At 31.8% G+C, this 15569-nt stretch overlaps 1 protein-coding gene across 3 annotated transcripts; it reads right to left on the reverse strand.

The window, feature by feature from the left end:
- LOC107629870 (E3 ubiquitin-protein ligase RMA1H1) lies at positions 12737-15442 on the reverse strand. Of its 3 annotated transcripts, XM_016332807.2 has the most exons (3): positions 15271-15442; positions 13168-13724; positions 12737-13089 (listed from the first exon to the last, which is right to left on the reverse strand). In XM_016332807.2, the coding sequence occupies exons 2-3, from the start codon at positions 13676-13678 to the stop codon at positions 12980-12982; spliced, it is 621 nt and encodes a 206-aa protein (XP_016188293.1). In that variant the 5' UTR covers positions 13679-13724; positions 15271-15442; the 3' UTR covers positions 12737-12979. The 3 variants fall into 3 exon arrangements, with proteins under 3 accessions (XP_016188293.1, XP_016188292.1, XP_020974046.1); XM_016332806.2 differs by having other exon boundaries at positions 12737-13724; XM_021118387.1 differs by lacking the exon at positions 15271-15442 and adding an exon at positions 15014-15256 and having other exon boundaries at positions 12737-13724.

Genomic DNA, 15569 nt, shown 5'->3' on the forward strand with positions numbered 1-15569 from the left:
AATACATATTATTTTATACATGATTAATATCTATTTATATTGTTGAGTTTGAAAAAATAAAAATAATAATTTGATGATACAATTTTGGGTTTTTTTCTATTGTAAATCAAAGGTCACCGTTGAAACTTTGAACCAAAGAATAAGTCAATGGTTCAGATTTTTTAAGTCAAAGAAAAAGGAAGAAAGAGAAACAACTAGGTAAGGATTCAAGCCAACTCTAATCACTACTGCTGTCCCATCTCTTCTCTGTGTTTCTGTTTTGAATTTTAGAAAAAAAGAACAAAGTCAAATGTGTTTTATCAAGCTCAAATTTTGGAAGCTTTACTCTTATTTAAAAGGATAAATGACCAGAAATTGAAGCAAGGAGAGTGAATACACTGTTTAGGTCTTCATAGCTTTCAAGCTTAACCTTCTTCTCCTTCATGGTTTTACATTAAATTTTCTATTCTTCAGTTTCATCTTTATTTGTTTTCTTATCAATAGAAAAAGGCAATTACGTGAGGAATCAGTAAAAGTTATTGAGAAAAAAGGTAAAGAGACTAATCTTGGAAAAAAGCCAGAAATTATGTCAAACTCTTTTGTGTGTATTTCTGTTTTGTATTCATAATCCTGAGAGGATTTCATTGCTAAGTTGGGTGAGCACTTACTGGTTGAAAGTTTAGGAAGTGAACCTAGCCAAATCAAGCTTGGGTAGAAGTTTGGTTTGTCCCTAATAGGATTGGGCAGAATTCTTGAGAATTAGTGTATGTAATCTTTGAAAAAGATAGTGAAAATTTTACCACAGTTGTGGTGGAGACTGGATGTAGGCGACATTGCACAAGGTGGTTAATTTAGGATATATGGTTGTGTTTTTTTCTCTTTTCTGTTCTATTTCTATTTTTCACTTGATATGAGACAAAATAAAATTCTCTCCTACTTAATCAATCTTACAGAAGTCACAATAATTCAGTGTAATCAAAAGTAACTAGTTTGCTCTGTTCCTGATCAATCATGAAGAGACAAAACAAAATTGTCCCCTGTATTATCAACATGGCAGACTCAAGATCAACTCTATTCTAAATCAAGTTTAAAGTCAAAGTGTATAAGTTTCAAAAGAGGTCATAGATTCAACTCCCGTTTCTCTAAGCCATTGATATCAAGAGGGTCCGATCTCAAGGAATCAAGCTTCATAGCTTGGAGCTAAGATCCAATGACCGACAACATGGGTAAAAATATTATGGCTTACAAACTCAGTGAGGGTCAGTCAAACAACAAACCTCCATTATTCAATTATAAGAATTACACTTATTAGAAGGAGAGAATACATATATTTGTACAGTCCGTTGATTACAATATTTGAAAGATTATTATGAACATTCCGCAAGTTCCAACAAAGCTGAAGTAGTGATTACTCCTAAAGAAGAAGCCGAATGGAACAATAAAGATAAGAAGAAAGTAGAGCTAAACGCAAAGACAGTCAACTGATGCATTTCCCAATTAGCTTTTAGGAATATCGGAAGGTATCAAGGTGCAAAATAGTAAAAGAGATTTGGAATAAACTCCAAGTCACTCATGAAGGCACAAAACAAGTCAAGGAAACAAGGATCGATATGCTAAGAAAGGAGTATGAGATGATCACGATGAAAGAAGGAGAAACTATCGATGAGATGTTTGAAAGATTTTTGATCATCATCAATAGCTTAGATACTATGGGAATGACTCACACCGAACAAATACTGGTGAGGAAACTACTTAGAAGTCTTACTATAGAGTGGAAAACAAAAGCAATGGTTATCTTTGAAAGTAGCAATCTGAAAAAATATCATATGATGAGTTGAGAGGAAAAGTACTAGCCTATAAATCCACCCACATGAACCGAGATACAAAAATGAAAGGACTGGCCTTGAAATCGGAATTATATTTTTTGCTAGGAGGTTGAGAAGACTCATGAAAAGCAAAGGAAGGAGTAAAAGCTCGAGCTCAAAGGAACACAAAAGGGACTTCAGTAAGATCATTTGTCATCACTGCAAGAAAGTTGGTCATTTTAAGCATGATTGTCCTAAACTCAAGAAGGAGGACAAGATGAAGAAAGACAAGAAGAAGGTGCTGACGGCATCATGGGAAGATTTGGAAAATAATTCCAAGGATGAAGAAGAGTCCGAACACGAAGCACAAGCTTCTTTCATGGCCAATCAAGATCAAGTGGAAGAGGTAAATTATTTTGACCTATCTAAGGAGGAATTATATCAAATGGTTGATGATTTAACTACACATGTTAAAAATATCTTAGATAAATATTATAAATGTGAGTCAGAAAATGATTCTTTAAAAGTTAAAAATACTTTTCTTAAATAAAAACTAAAGAAAACCAAAAGTATTGTTGATTTCATCGAAGAAAATAAACATCTTAAATATAAAATTGAAAGATTTAAAGAGAAGCACTCGGTCAATGCATTAATAGACCTAATTGATGAAAATGAAAGATTGCACAAAGTGATTAAAGGTTTGAATCAAGACATAGCATAATTTGCTCAAAGTTTTGGAAACTTAGACAAATTTCTAGCTAGTAAAAAAATCCTTGTTTAAGAAATCAGAGTTAGGATATTTTGACAAAAATGAAGCTGCTTTTAAAAAATCTTTTACTGAAACTGAAGCTTCAAACTCTAAAACTAAAAGATTTCAAACATCTTATCACTTACAAAAATCAACAAAGAGGAATCATTGTCAAACTTACAAAGAAATATGGTCATTCATCTCATTAATGCTTCATTGTTGAAAGAAAAGTTAAAAATAAAATATACAAAGTGGTAAAGGATTTTAATGCCCTTGGACAACTAAGGAGGATTAACATCCAAGGATCCAAATTTATTTGGATATCTAAGTTCACTTGAAGCTTTGTGTAGGTATGTCTTGCATCTAAGAAGAAAAAAGACATGTGGTATATTGATAACAGATGTTCAAGGCACATGACTAGGAAGGCTACATTCTTCATCAAACTCAATAAGTACAATGGAGGATTTGTGATATTCGATGATGATGGAAAATGCAAGATCATTGGCATAGGTAAAGTCGGTAAGGACTTTTCTACTTGTATTGATAATATGGTTTTGGTTGATGGATTGAGATACAATTTTTTGAGTATTAACTAACTTTATGACTTAGATTATTAGGTAATTTTCAAAAGATTAGAATGCCTTGTTGTTAATAATATTATGATGAAGTGTTGTTTGTAGCTAAAATATGTGATAATGAGTATGACCTCACACTATAATGTAGTTTGTTTTAATTCCATGGATTCAGAAAATGGCTATGGCATAAAAGATTAGGTCATGCTAGCATGTTTCAAATAGCCAAGTTAGTGTAGAAGGAATTAGTAAATAGTCTTCTTAAAATCAAATTTGACAAAGACATCACTTATGATACATGCCAAATAGAAAACAAACAAAAAGCTCATTTAAATCAAAGGAAGACATTTCAAATAAAAGACCTATTGAATTGCTACATATTGATCTTTTTTGGTTAACTAGAACTCAAAATCTATGTGGTAAACATTGGCTTAGTTATTGTGGATAATTACACTAGATTTAGTTTGGTTATTTTTTTGTACATAAAAATGATGATTTTTCGACTTTTGAGGTGTTTAGAAAAAATGTTCAAATGAAAAAGATTTAAAGATTGTTTCTATTAGAAGTGGTCACAGCAAAAAAAATTGGAAATCATGAATTTGAGGCCTTTTGCAATGAACTAGGAATTTCACATAATTTCTCTTATCCAAGAATACCTCAACAAAATAGTGTTGTTGAATGATGAAATAGAAGTCTTCAAGAAATGGCTAGAGCCATATAATGTGAAAGTAATGTCCCTAAGTTTCTTTGGGCCAAAGTGATCAACACGGCGTATTACATTTTGAATAGAACAATCACTAGAAAATTTTTGAAGAAAACACCTAATGAATTGTAGAAAGGAACCCCTCCCAATCTTAAATATTTTTGTATCTTTGGATGCAAATATTTTGTATTGAACACTAAAGATAACTTGGAAAAGTTTGATCCAAAGACTTATGAATGCATTTTCATTGGATATTTCACAACTAGCAAAACTTATAGAGTTTATCACAAAGATTCTAGAGTTGTTGAGGAATTCATACATGTTTCTTTTTGTGATACTAATGTTGTTTCATGTTATTTGGAAAAGGATCATGCAGATGCTCAAAATAGTAATTTTAAAAATGAGAATCTAGCTCAAACTGATTCTGATTTGCAGTAGAAAGTTTAACCTGCTATAACAGTCGATTCTTTAGGAGACATTTATATTTTATCTCCTCAAAATGCAGAAAATCATGGAAAGGATAACAAAACAAACCAAACTCCATTTGAATCTAATCCAAAGACTCTCAGACCAAGAGAATGAAAATTCTTGAAGAATTATCCACAAAAATTTATTACTAGAGATCTGTCACAAGGTGTCACCACTAGATTCTCAAATAGAAGAAGAATGAAACCAAACAATATTGCACTCATTTCTCAAATCGAACCACAAAATGTGAATGAAGTTCTTGATGATCCATCTTGGTTCAGAGCAATGAAAGAGGAGCTGATTCAGTTTAAGAAAAATGAAATGTAGACATTAGTACCAAACTCCATTGGAAAGAAAGTGACGGGAGCAAAGTGAATTTTTTGAAACAAATTGAGAGAAGATGAAAGCATAACAAGAAATAAAGCAAGACTAGTGGCTCAAGGGTATGATCAAGAATAAGGAATTTACTTTGACAAGTCATTTGCACCGGTTACAAGGATGAAAGCCATAAGATTTTTGCTTGCTTATGTCGCACACCAAGGGTTTAAACTTTTTCAAATGGATGTTAAATGTGCTTTTTTGAATGATATCATTGATAGAGAAGTATACGTGGTACAACCTCTCGGTTTTGAAAATAAATTTTTTTCAAACCATGTTTTTAAATTATCTAAAGCTCTTTATGGTTTGAGATAAGCTCCTAGAGTTTGGTATGAAAGACTTGGCTCTTTCTTATTGAAAAATAGTTTTCAAATACATACCACGGATACAACTCTAGTTATCAAAGAATCTAATGATCATTTTATTCTTGTTCAAGTCAATGTGGATGACATTATCTTTAGCTCAGCAAATGAATCCTTGCATGCTGATTTTAGCAAATCAATTACTAGTGAGTTTGATATGAGTATGATGGGAGAACTCACATTATTTTTTAGACTCAAAATCAAACAAACTCCTAGTGGCACCTTTGTGCACCAAAGAAAGTATGCCAAAAAATTGGTTAAGAAATTTGATTTGAAAAATGCTAAGCCAATAAGCACACCAATGCATCCACATTCTAGACTTGAAAAAGACGAAAATGGCAAAGATGTAGATGAAACTAGATTTAGAGGAATGATCAGTTCACTCATGTACCTCACTTCCTCTAGATTGGACATAATTCAAAGTGTTGGAGTTTGTTCTAGATTCCAATCACATCCTAAAGAATCCCATCTTTCAGCCGTTAAAAAGATTATTAGATATATTCATGGCACATCTGATTTTAGTTTGTGGTATTCTAACTCTGATGACTTTGGTGTAGTAGGATATTGTGATGCAGATTTTGCCAGAGGTCGAGCATACCAAAGGGGCACAACCGGAATTATCTATTTCCTTGAAAAGTCACTTAGGCTGCGTTTGTTTACAGAGACAGGACACTGAGACAGGGACACAGAGACACAAAATCGTGTTTGGCAGAGGAGACATGGACAGAGACAATGTGTCCAGAGACACTGAATCAGTGTATTTTGTGTCCATCCTGACAGGAAGGACACGGAGACACTAACAAGAGACACAACTTATTTTTTATTTTTTCTTTCATTATTCTTGTTAATTTTTCATAATTATATTTTTTATTATTATATTTTTCATTTCAAATTTTTTGAATGAAAAAAAATGAGAATAAATTATATTTTCATAATTTGTTCTAGTTTATCACCAAACAGAATATAAGAACACAAAATTTTGTGTCTCTGTCCATCAGTGTCTTGTCCTATCCTGTTCTCAGTGTCTTGTCCTATCCTGTTCTCGAAAATAAGCGCAGCCTTAATGTGTGGTCAAGTAAGAAACAAGTCACTGTAGCTTTGTCTACAGACAAGACTAAATCTATTGTCGCATCTTCATGCTGTTCACAATTGTTATGGCTAAAAACCCTACTTGCTGATTATAAATTGAAAATCAATAGCATTTCCTTATTGTGCGATAATATGAGTGTGATAAATATTTCAACTCTAGAATTAAGCACATTGAAGTGAGTTTTTCACTCTATTAGAAAATATGTCCAAAAGAAAAATATTGATATTCAATTTAAGATCATATGAACAACTTGCTGATATCTTTACTAAATCATTAACCGAGGACATGTTCTGCAAGTTGAGAACAGCCTTGGGCATTATCTATGCTGATTCTTTTTTTTAATTTGATGATAAATTTTTCAGAGTGTTTTTGTCTCTCAGGTCAACAGGAGACAAATCTGGACAAATAATGAACCCCTCTAGGTTTTCCTTGATTAACGCTGAGTATTGCCTTTTGATCTAGATGTGTCAAACTGAACTCTTTTTGGTGGTCCCTTATGTTTTCTTAAAACCCACCTTTGGGCCCAAAAGAGAGTTCTATGAGTCGGTCTCATCATTTTTTACTATAAATCAATATTCTTTATTTTTATCTTTTTCTACCAAGTCAAATCACATTCAGATTCTCAAAGATTACTTTTGACCTGTCTTTTTATATACTTTCTTTCCAATATTCATAAAAATTTTTAATTATTTTTTTTGGGAAACACTTTTTCAAATTATTTTGAAAGATCACTTTTTGTTTTTTTTTAAATCAGTATTCAATGCGGTTATTTATTGAAAATCGCTCATCTTCTTCACCTCACAACTTCTATTGTTCTCAAAAACTGCATTCATTAGCATTCCTTAAAATGAGAAAGAAAGTGGCTACTCGTAGAGGTTCTTTAGCAAACTATCATCCTAGAAACCCTCCTCCAAAGACTCAAAAACACACCCACATATAGATTCATTCTCACTCATCTTCACATTCTTCACCAGTTTCTGAGACAATGGCTCGAACGAATAACCCTGCTCGTTGTTCAACTGCCGCGTCTCCAGAAGCTGGTACTTCTAGGGCAAATGTGGCCAAGGGTAAGAAACCAATGGCAGTGGAAGAACCACCAACATCTCCTCCTCCTCGATCCTCTTCTCGTCCACAAGGAAGTTCCGCTCCCAAAACTCCCTCAAATCGTTCAACCAAAGGTAACTGTTCTCCTTTTCTTCATTTTGTAAAGGAACCTGGTGACTTTGATCTTATCAGCTTCAAGCCTCATTTTGGAAACCTCCCTCATTCTCACTTCTATCCCTTTCATTTCTCTTCAAGCATGAACGTTGAATTTTCCAAGGATGTTATAGCTAATCGCCCTTTATGTTTAACATATCTGGCTGATTTAGATGCACTGGCTAAAAAAGGTTTGAATTTTGTGAAAAATATTGTTTACTTGGACTGGAAAAACTTTTTTAAAATCCAAAAACCAGTTTACCTTGATTTGGTTCGAAAGTTCTATCATAACATGTACTAGCATGAAGAAATCGTTCATTCATATGTAAAAGACCATGAAATTTATTTGAACAAAGATTCTATTAGTGAAGCCCTAAATTATTGTAACTTAGGTATAAATGCTTACACCTCTGATAAGTGGGATAATAATCTTAGCATTTCATACCAAGATTTTTTGGCCAATATATGTGTGAACATTTCTCTCATGGATGGTGTTACTTCAAATCACCAATCTCTAGGCTGTATTAGAGCTCAACTGCATCGAATCATCACTTATATTCTCTTGCCTCAAAGCGGTTCTTATCAAAGACTTAATATCTGTGACACCTTAGTTCTTTATGCCATTCTCAACAAAGCTAAAATATCTTTTACATACTTGATGATGTGTCACTTGTACGATTGCATCCGCAGTGACAAAAATATTTTCTTACCATATGATATATTTTTAACCTGCTTTTTCAAATATTTTGATGTTGATCTAACTGATGAGAAATAAAAGAATAAAACTTCTTATCTGAAAGGCAGTGGTGCAATAAAACAATCTAAGAAAAAAAGGGCTAGGGCTGAAAAAAACACTATCATGGAAGAAGAAGACAATGAAAGTCTTCCTTCCACCCTTGGCTACTAGTATATCCTCCTCCGACAGGTATTTGGTCAATGATGTAGTGAAAGACGTTCTACAAGAATTCGTAAATATGACCAAACATCTCATCAACTCAAGTAAGCAAGCAAGAAAATTAGCAATTTAGAATAAAAATTCTTTGAAAAAGTCTTAGGGCCGAGTTGAAGTACTTCTTAATTACATTATTGATTCTTTGGGAGATGAATCGATTCAATCTAATAAAAAAGATGAAGAGGTCTTGGAAATCGAGAATGAGAGCTCTGATATTTAGACTATTGTCTCTATTGCTGCTGCCTAAAATCTATTTTTGTTGTGTCTATGTTATGATCTTTTAATACTTCTTTTTTTTTATCTGGATGACTGTAATCTGAACTTTGAACTGATGAATTTTTATGCCTAACAAAAACATTTTGTGCAGGGTATATTTTTACTTCTTTGATGACAAAAGAGAGTAAAAATAAAAAATGAATTGAATGAATGACGAATATTAGGTGTGTTTGATGTTATGTTTGGTGCTATTTTTAATGCTAATCCTTCGTTGGTTGGTGTTGCTTTATTGAATTGAGGATTGACAGTTTATTGAGTTTTTTTTAATATATTATTAAGCTGGTTTTAATGTTAAATGATTTGGTTAGATTGATAGACCAGACTATTTTGTATAATTGTAAATGTTAATTATATTTTTTGCATAAGCATTGCTGTTTTAAAAGTAATTTCAAGATTTAGGGAATATTTGAATAAAAGAAATGGGGGAGATCAACAGGATATTAAATTACTAATTAATTTGTTGTTTTATTATCAAGTTAATGCAAGCTCTACAAAATAAAATTCAAATTTAACAACTGAAATTAAATAATTCACATTAAATATATATCGATTTTGCATTTTATATGACATTCATATTACTTCTTTTTAGTAATGATAAATTTTTTTAAGGTGTATATATTTTTTTATTTTGCTTTATTATAAAACAAATATTCAATAATAATTAACTATTTTGAGCAAAAAATTCATCAATAAATTGTTGTGGATAAAAAATATTTCAAAAAAGTTAATCAATATATTCTCAAATTATGTAGACGATTCTATCAACGAATATATAACTCTGAACTTTTTAGTTCACATACAATTAAATGCTATATTTATGCCATGAAAAATTGTTCTTCGGCGAAAAAATATCCCCACACAATTGCCTTGATTAAATAACTCTTAACATTCAAATATTTTTTGAATAAGTGCCAACATAATAACCCGACTAGAATTAGGGACTCATCATATTATTATTATTAACGTTATTTTTTAATCGAGTTATAATTCATTTTATTTTTTAAGTTTAGTCTGGATTATATGACCGGCAGATAAAATTTGGAGACTATAATCTATTATACTATAACTCAATTTTTATTGTATATAATGACTCATAACTTAACTTTATTTGTCTTAATTCGAAGTTTGTAACCGACAAGTTTAATGACCTTTATTACTATTTTAATGATCAACCGGTCATATTATCAATGTTCTTCATCAATCATTTGCGTATCAAAGACACCTTTTGTATCTACTATCGAACAAGTATCAACATAAAAACAGCATGGCTAAAAATTAAGTGTGGCAATTGATACCAAAAAACATAGCCATAGAGGATTGGGCACGACTGAACCGGTGGCCCTTTAAAAAGTGTGGCAATAGGTAAAAAAAACATACCTAATTTTTATGGTTATACTTTTTTTAGCTTTTTGGCACATTTTTTAAGCGTGACAAAAATCAATTTTCTTGTAGTAGTACCACCTACCATTTTAGTATTCGAGTTATACTTACTCCATAAAAAAAAACATATTATAATATCACAAGAAACGAGCTAACCTCAGATATTTATTTACACAAGAACATGTTTACATCGTAATCCATACTAGTTGAATCCATATATTTAACAAAAGTGTTTAATTCACATCAATTAAGTTACACGTTAAATTAATTAAGCCTGCGGCCACAGTTTGACGGGCTAGTCAGTTAGTCCACCTTAAGAACATATATTATGATAGGCTAACAAAACACACACTTCAATAACCTCTCTAAATATCAAATTTTATCTTTAATTTTTAGACTATATTGATCTTAATATATTCTAACAGGTGAAAAACCATTAAAAAAGTGACAAAAGACGAAGAGATGATAAATTATCGAAAGATGACAAAAAATATATGGTTTCTCCATAAAAAACATAATATCCTATAAAAAATTCTAATGAAAACTAATTGAACTTAATATATTCTAATATGGTCATTATTTTTCTTATTTATTTCTGATGCATAATAATAAGTGACAAGTCAAAATAATAAAGATGCAAAGTGAACCTGTGAGGATTAAAGTGGTGTAACTGCAAACACAGGTTTTCATTTTAGACAATCCGTCTTGTTCCTGTGTAGTGAGTTTCGTCAAGGATGTATAACTCGTCCTATCTAAATGTATGTTTGTCCTTACTTGAAGTTGATGAGATATACTTCACCTTCAAGAGAACAAGTGATCGATGGTGGATACTTACAAAAATATTTGGACACTCAAATAAAAAAAGAGAATAAAATAAATAGTGTGTATTCAAAAGAAACCGCATACTTTTTCTTTTGTTAAGATTTTCTATTTTATAAGGTGTCTTAAAATGATTACATTGTTGACTTAATATTGTGGTAACCACTCTTAAAATCTTATTAAGCTCTTGCCAAAAAAATTATAAATGTTAGTATGTATGCTTGAATAAACACGTTTAATTATTCGGTTCTAATTAGAGGCGGATTTAGGGGGATCAGCATGGCCATGGCCCTCTCCCTAAATTTTCAAAACTTAAAATATATTTAATATAATATCTAAAACTTTTAATCATATATTTTCTAGTTCAATAGTNTTTTAATATTTTTAATATAGCACTTTCAATTTTTTGTTTTCGACCTCCTCTTTATAAGATTTCTGGATCCACCACTAATTCCAATTAATAGGTAATGCGAGCCGAATTATAACTAATGGTTCACGTTTGTTTTCCAAACTAACCTAATTCAGTTAATATTTAGCTCATTAAGGATTGGACTATAAACGGGTTTGGCTAACCTGTATACCTTTAATTTTCTTATCATTTTTGTCCTACGAGCTATGTCCTCTCATGTATTTTTTAGTAAAAAGATGAAAAAAAAAAACGTTTCTAATTATTTCATTGCTACAAAATTCTATCCATCTTATAATCTTTCCAATTTTTATAGATAATTAGGTATTAGTTTTAAACTCTTGAAAGATGTATAACTATGTTTGGGAAAAAAAAAAAAAGGAAGGAAAGGCGTATAATTACGACTCTAGAATTGAAAATATATAGTACATATTCAGTGAATAGAATTGGGACCACAACAATTTTGTACCACTCCAAGCAATGAATAATGCATATCTTCCAAAAGCAGACTTCACTTGCTTCTATATGCCTCCCTTTACTATCAAATAATGTCCTTTTTGTCCTGACTTTGAAATTTGAATGCATATATGCAAGCTAGACAAGCAAGAAAAGAAGCACCAAATTTCTCGTCCTTTTGCTGATCAAAAGTTGATAGATATGAAATTATTTGAATACGTCTCACATAATTTTTTTTGGAAGAAATAATTTTGAATATGGACAAAAGTTTTAGAATTTAAAGAAATAATTGATGACGACTAAAAAGAAATAAGTGAATTTATATTTTCTCAATTTCATATCCCTATCATTGGTTTTTTATTTTTTCTTTTTTAATATATTCATTTTCTTTCAAATCATCGATAAAAATTAACTATGGAAATATGAACATTTTTTTAGCAGAAATAAACCACATCCGAGAAAAATAAACTTGTTTTAACTGCTGTAGCTAGTTTAGTAATGTAACAATATTAAAGTGCCAAATAAATACTTCTTCCTTCTAAAAATAATTCTTTTTTACTTTTTTAAGTTCATTAAAAAATTAATATATTTAGACAATCATTTTATGTAAATACATGACTTTTTTAATGAATCTAAAAAATAAACGAAACACTTAATTTAAAAAAAAAAAAAGAAAAATTGTTAGTTTAGCTTAGCTTGTAACAAAAAGATGAAACATCAAAATCAAAATGCTAAATTTACACGAGTAAATTTTTATAAAAGTCCCTGAGATTCAGCGGATTACTCAATTTGGTCCCTGAAGTTCCAATTTTACTATAGTGGTCCTCCAGATTCAGCTCCGGGCATCATAGTGATCCTTGAATCAATTCCAATGCTGACTTGGCTGACAAAATGCCAATGCGGCACTCTTTTGCCACACTGGAGGTTCTCAAAATGACGCCGTTTTAATTTGGTGCATATTCTTGGGCAAAACAAGACCCTTTAGGTGTGAAAGTTGCATCAAAATAGGCTTGATCAAACATAGGAGTGCCACATCAACACTCTATCAGCGGAGTCAGCACCGAAATTGACCCAGGGACCACTATGGTGTCCGAAACTGAGTCTGGAGGACCACTATGATAAAATTGGAACTTCAAAAACCAAAATGGATAATCCGCTTAATCTCATGAACCATTATGTGGATTTACTCAAATTTACACATACATCTATTTCACAAAGCTAAATGCAAGATTGGTAATAATTAAATTACATATATAACTCAACATTAATTTGCAACGTCTCTATCAAGTTCACAACATATATGCCTGAATGCCTGAATCTGACTAAATGATACTCTACAAATTTGTACATTCAAAAAAATATATTAAAAATGAAGTAGCAGCCTTGACTCAGAACAAGAGAAGACACATAACCAAGCAGCAGAAGAGGAAAAAACATATTCTACTGAGTGATTCATCAGCTTCCATTAATTGCCTTCTGATCCTTGGGTTACTACTCCCTGAAAGACAATAAGAATTTGGATATGTATACATGTTTCTCAATTGATTACCAAACACCCTTGCATATATCATCTCACCAAAAATTCCAGATGTTGAAGTGTAACTGCTTTGAATCGAGTCGAATGGTCGAGGTTGATTAGTTTGAGAAGTAGACTGTAAAACAGATGCTGCAGGATTGTATGGTCTCCGGCCAGGGGGTCTTCTAGGTATTGAAGAGCCTGATTGGCGAGCATTTTTCCCGGACGGCGTTGCGACTTGGTTCCGGCCGTAGAGTGGAACTAGGGAGGATTGAGAAACTTCTGATTTGCACACAGGACATTGTGGCTTCTGCTGCTCCATGTTTTTGGAAGAGATGGTTTGGATATGGAGCCATTTGTAAATGCAGGGCCAGCAGTAGAGATGGCCGCAAAGGGTAACTACCGGTTCTTGCACACATTCTAGGCAGATGTTGCAGTCGAATCCTTCGGTGGCATTTCGATCGGAATCTACACCAGCATTGGTGGAAGATTTCCACTTTTCCAAGGAGGGTATGTCTTCCAAGGTACTGATTTCGCGAGCAGCATCCCTGAAGTACTGATCTGAGGTCATATTTTTGGTTTGTATTAGTACTGATTTCTCTTGCAGGTGCTTGAACCTGAAATGCACAAATGAACAGAATGTAAGAATTCTGGTGTCTGATAACAGATTAGTATTTGTTTCCCTTTAGCAAAGTCTTGGATTCGAATAGAAAAGACTTGCGCTAAACCAACTCAATCATAACTAAATTAGTTAGGATAAAATTAATTGATTCTCAATACAAGTGATTCATAGGGAAAAAGATAATTAAGATGTTTCTTTGAAAAAAAGAAAACATTTAAATTTATAAGACAACATTGAAGTTCAAACAACTTTAAGGTGATCTACATTAATGCTACCTCGGCCCCAAAAAAACCAAAAAAAAAAAAAAAATTTTGATATCATTGTCACGCTTATTTTGAAGGAGACAAAATTATGTTTGTTGTTGAGGAAATTATGACAACCTAAACTGTGTGCAAAACCAGAAATGAACATACTGAAAATTTCTCTTCAGCAGTTTGGTAACAACACACAAATTTCTCTTATCCAATGCCAAATGGAGTGTGTGAGAGAAGGATTTGTTAATAATAAAGTATGCGCAAAAAAACTATTACTCTGTTAGTTTGTGGTTTATTTCTTCAGAGAAGTTAGAAACAACTTTTACTGCAATACCCAGTTTCAGAGTTTACAATCACAACAATTAAAGAAAAAAAAGGACTACTACAGTTACAGGTATTAAATATGTGTGTTACCTACTAAACTTTATTTCATATAACATACCAAAACATTAATTTGCAGGGACACCCCATTTAACTGCTTAATAATTTAAGAGTTTATGAGAAGAGTTTTCTCCATCTCTTAAAGCAAAAGGCAATTAGAAATGTTTGAGAAAATCATATCAACGAAACTAGGATATATCATATATCATTCATATTCTGACCATGGATAAGAAGGAGAAATCATTTTGTCTTCTTTTATTTATTTATTTTTTTTAGCACCATTCACAAAATCAATTTTCAGGAAACAGAAAAAATAATTTCTTTCTAGATCTGTTGTAAGAGAAAACAATAGTTCAGTCACTATTCATTGATGAACTATGTACTGTGGCCAATTGTACTGAAAACTTTTTAACGAGGGCAAAAAAAGGTTCACAAGGGAGAACAATAGATTTAGAAAACTCATAAAACTTGTGAATTGAGAAAATTATCTATGAGCATGCTGAGAGAAACAAAGGTTACATAATTGTCATAAATTTTGATTTATAAGTAGAACACTTAAGGTTCTCAGATTTATCAGCATCATATATTGAAGAATGGAAAGGGGTAAACACAAACAAATCCAAATAAGGAAAGGGTCAGAATTCATAACTTCCATTATTTGAAACATAATACACTCATTGGAAAGTTGGGAAAACCAGAATCTCATCTCAAAGAAAAGGAGAGTTTTTGATACAAGATTCCAACACCCAGATGAACACAAGATGCTAATAGCACAAAAGGAAGCTAATTGAACAAGAATCACAACTAAACTGCATGCCCAATATGCTGCCACCTTCTGAATTTTGTGTGCTATCACAGTGTTATGCAGAGAGAGAGAGAGAGAGAGAGAGAGAGAGAGAGACTTACAGATAAGTAGAAGCAAGAACGTTGAAAATGGAAGGTTTTTGGTTGAAGAACTGAAATAGCAGTGGAAGATGAAGAACAAAGAAAAAGAAAAAGAAAAGAAAGCTACGATGGAAAAATGAGGCATTAGACCCTGGATTTTATAATACGACATGCGAATACCATTAGTTATTCAATCACTTAAGGAATTTACTTTTTTAGAAAAAGCTATCATAACTAATATATTAAGAGGTTGATTTTTTGATAAAGTATCAATATAAATTATTTTAGATGGTCCTCTATGTCTATTTTTATAATCATTT

Source organism: Arachis ipaensis, chromosome B03 (genome assembly GCF_000816755.2).
Source record: "Arachis ipaensis cultivar K30076 chromosome B03, Araip1.1, whole genome shotgun sequence".
In the NCBI taxonomy this organism is placed as follows: Eukaryota; Viridiplantae; Streptophyta; class Magnoliopsida; order Fabales; family Fabaceae; genus Arachis; species Arachis ipaensis.

What these genes read in the sequence shown, in the direction of transcription:
- LOC107629870 (XM_016332806.2), bottom strand. Translation starts at nt 13,678, where the DNA reads ATGACCTCAGATCAGTACTTCAGGGATGCTGCTCGCGAAATCAGTACC.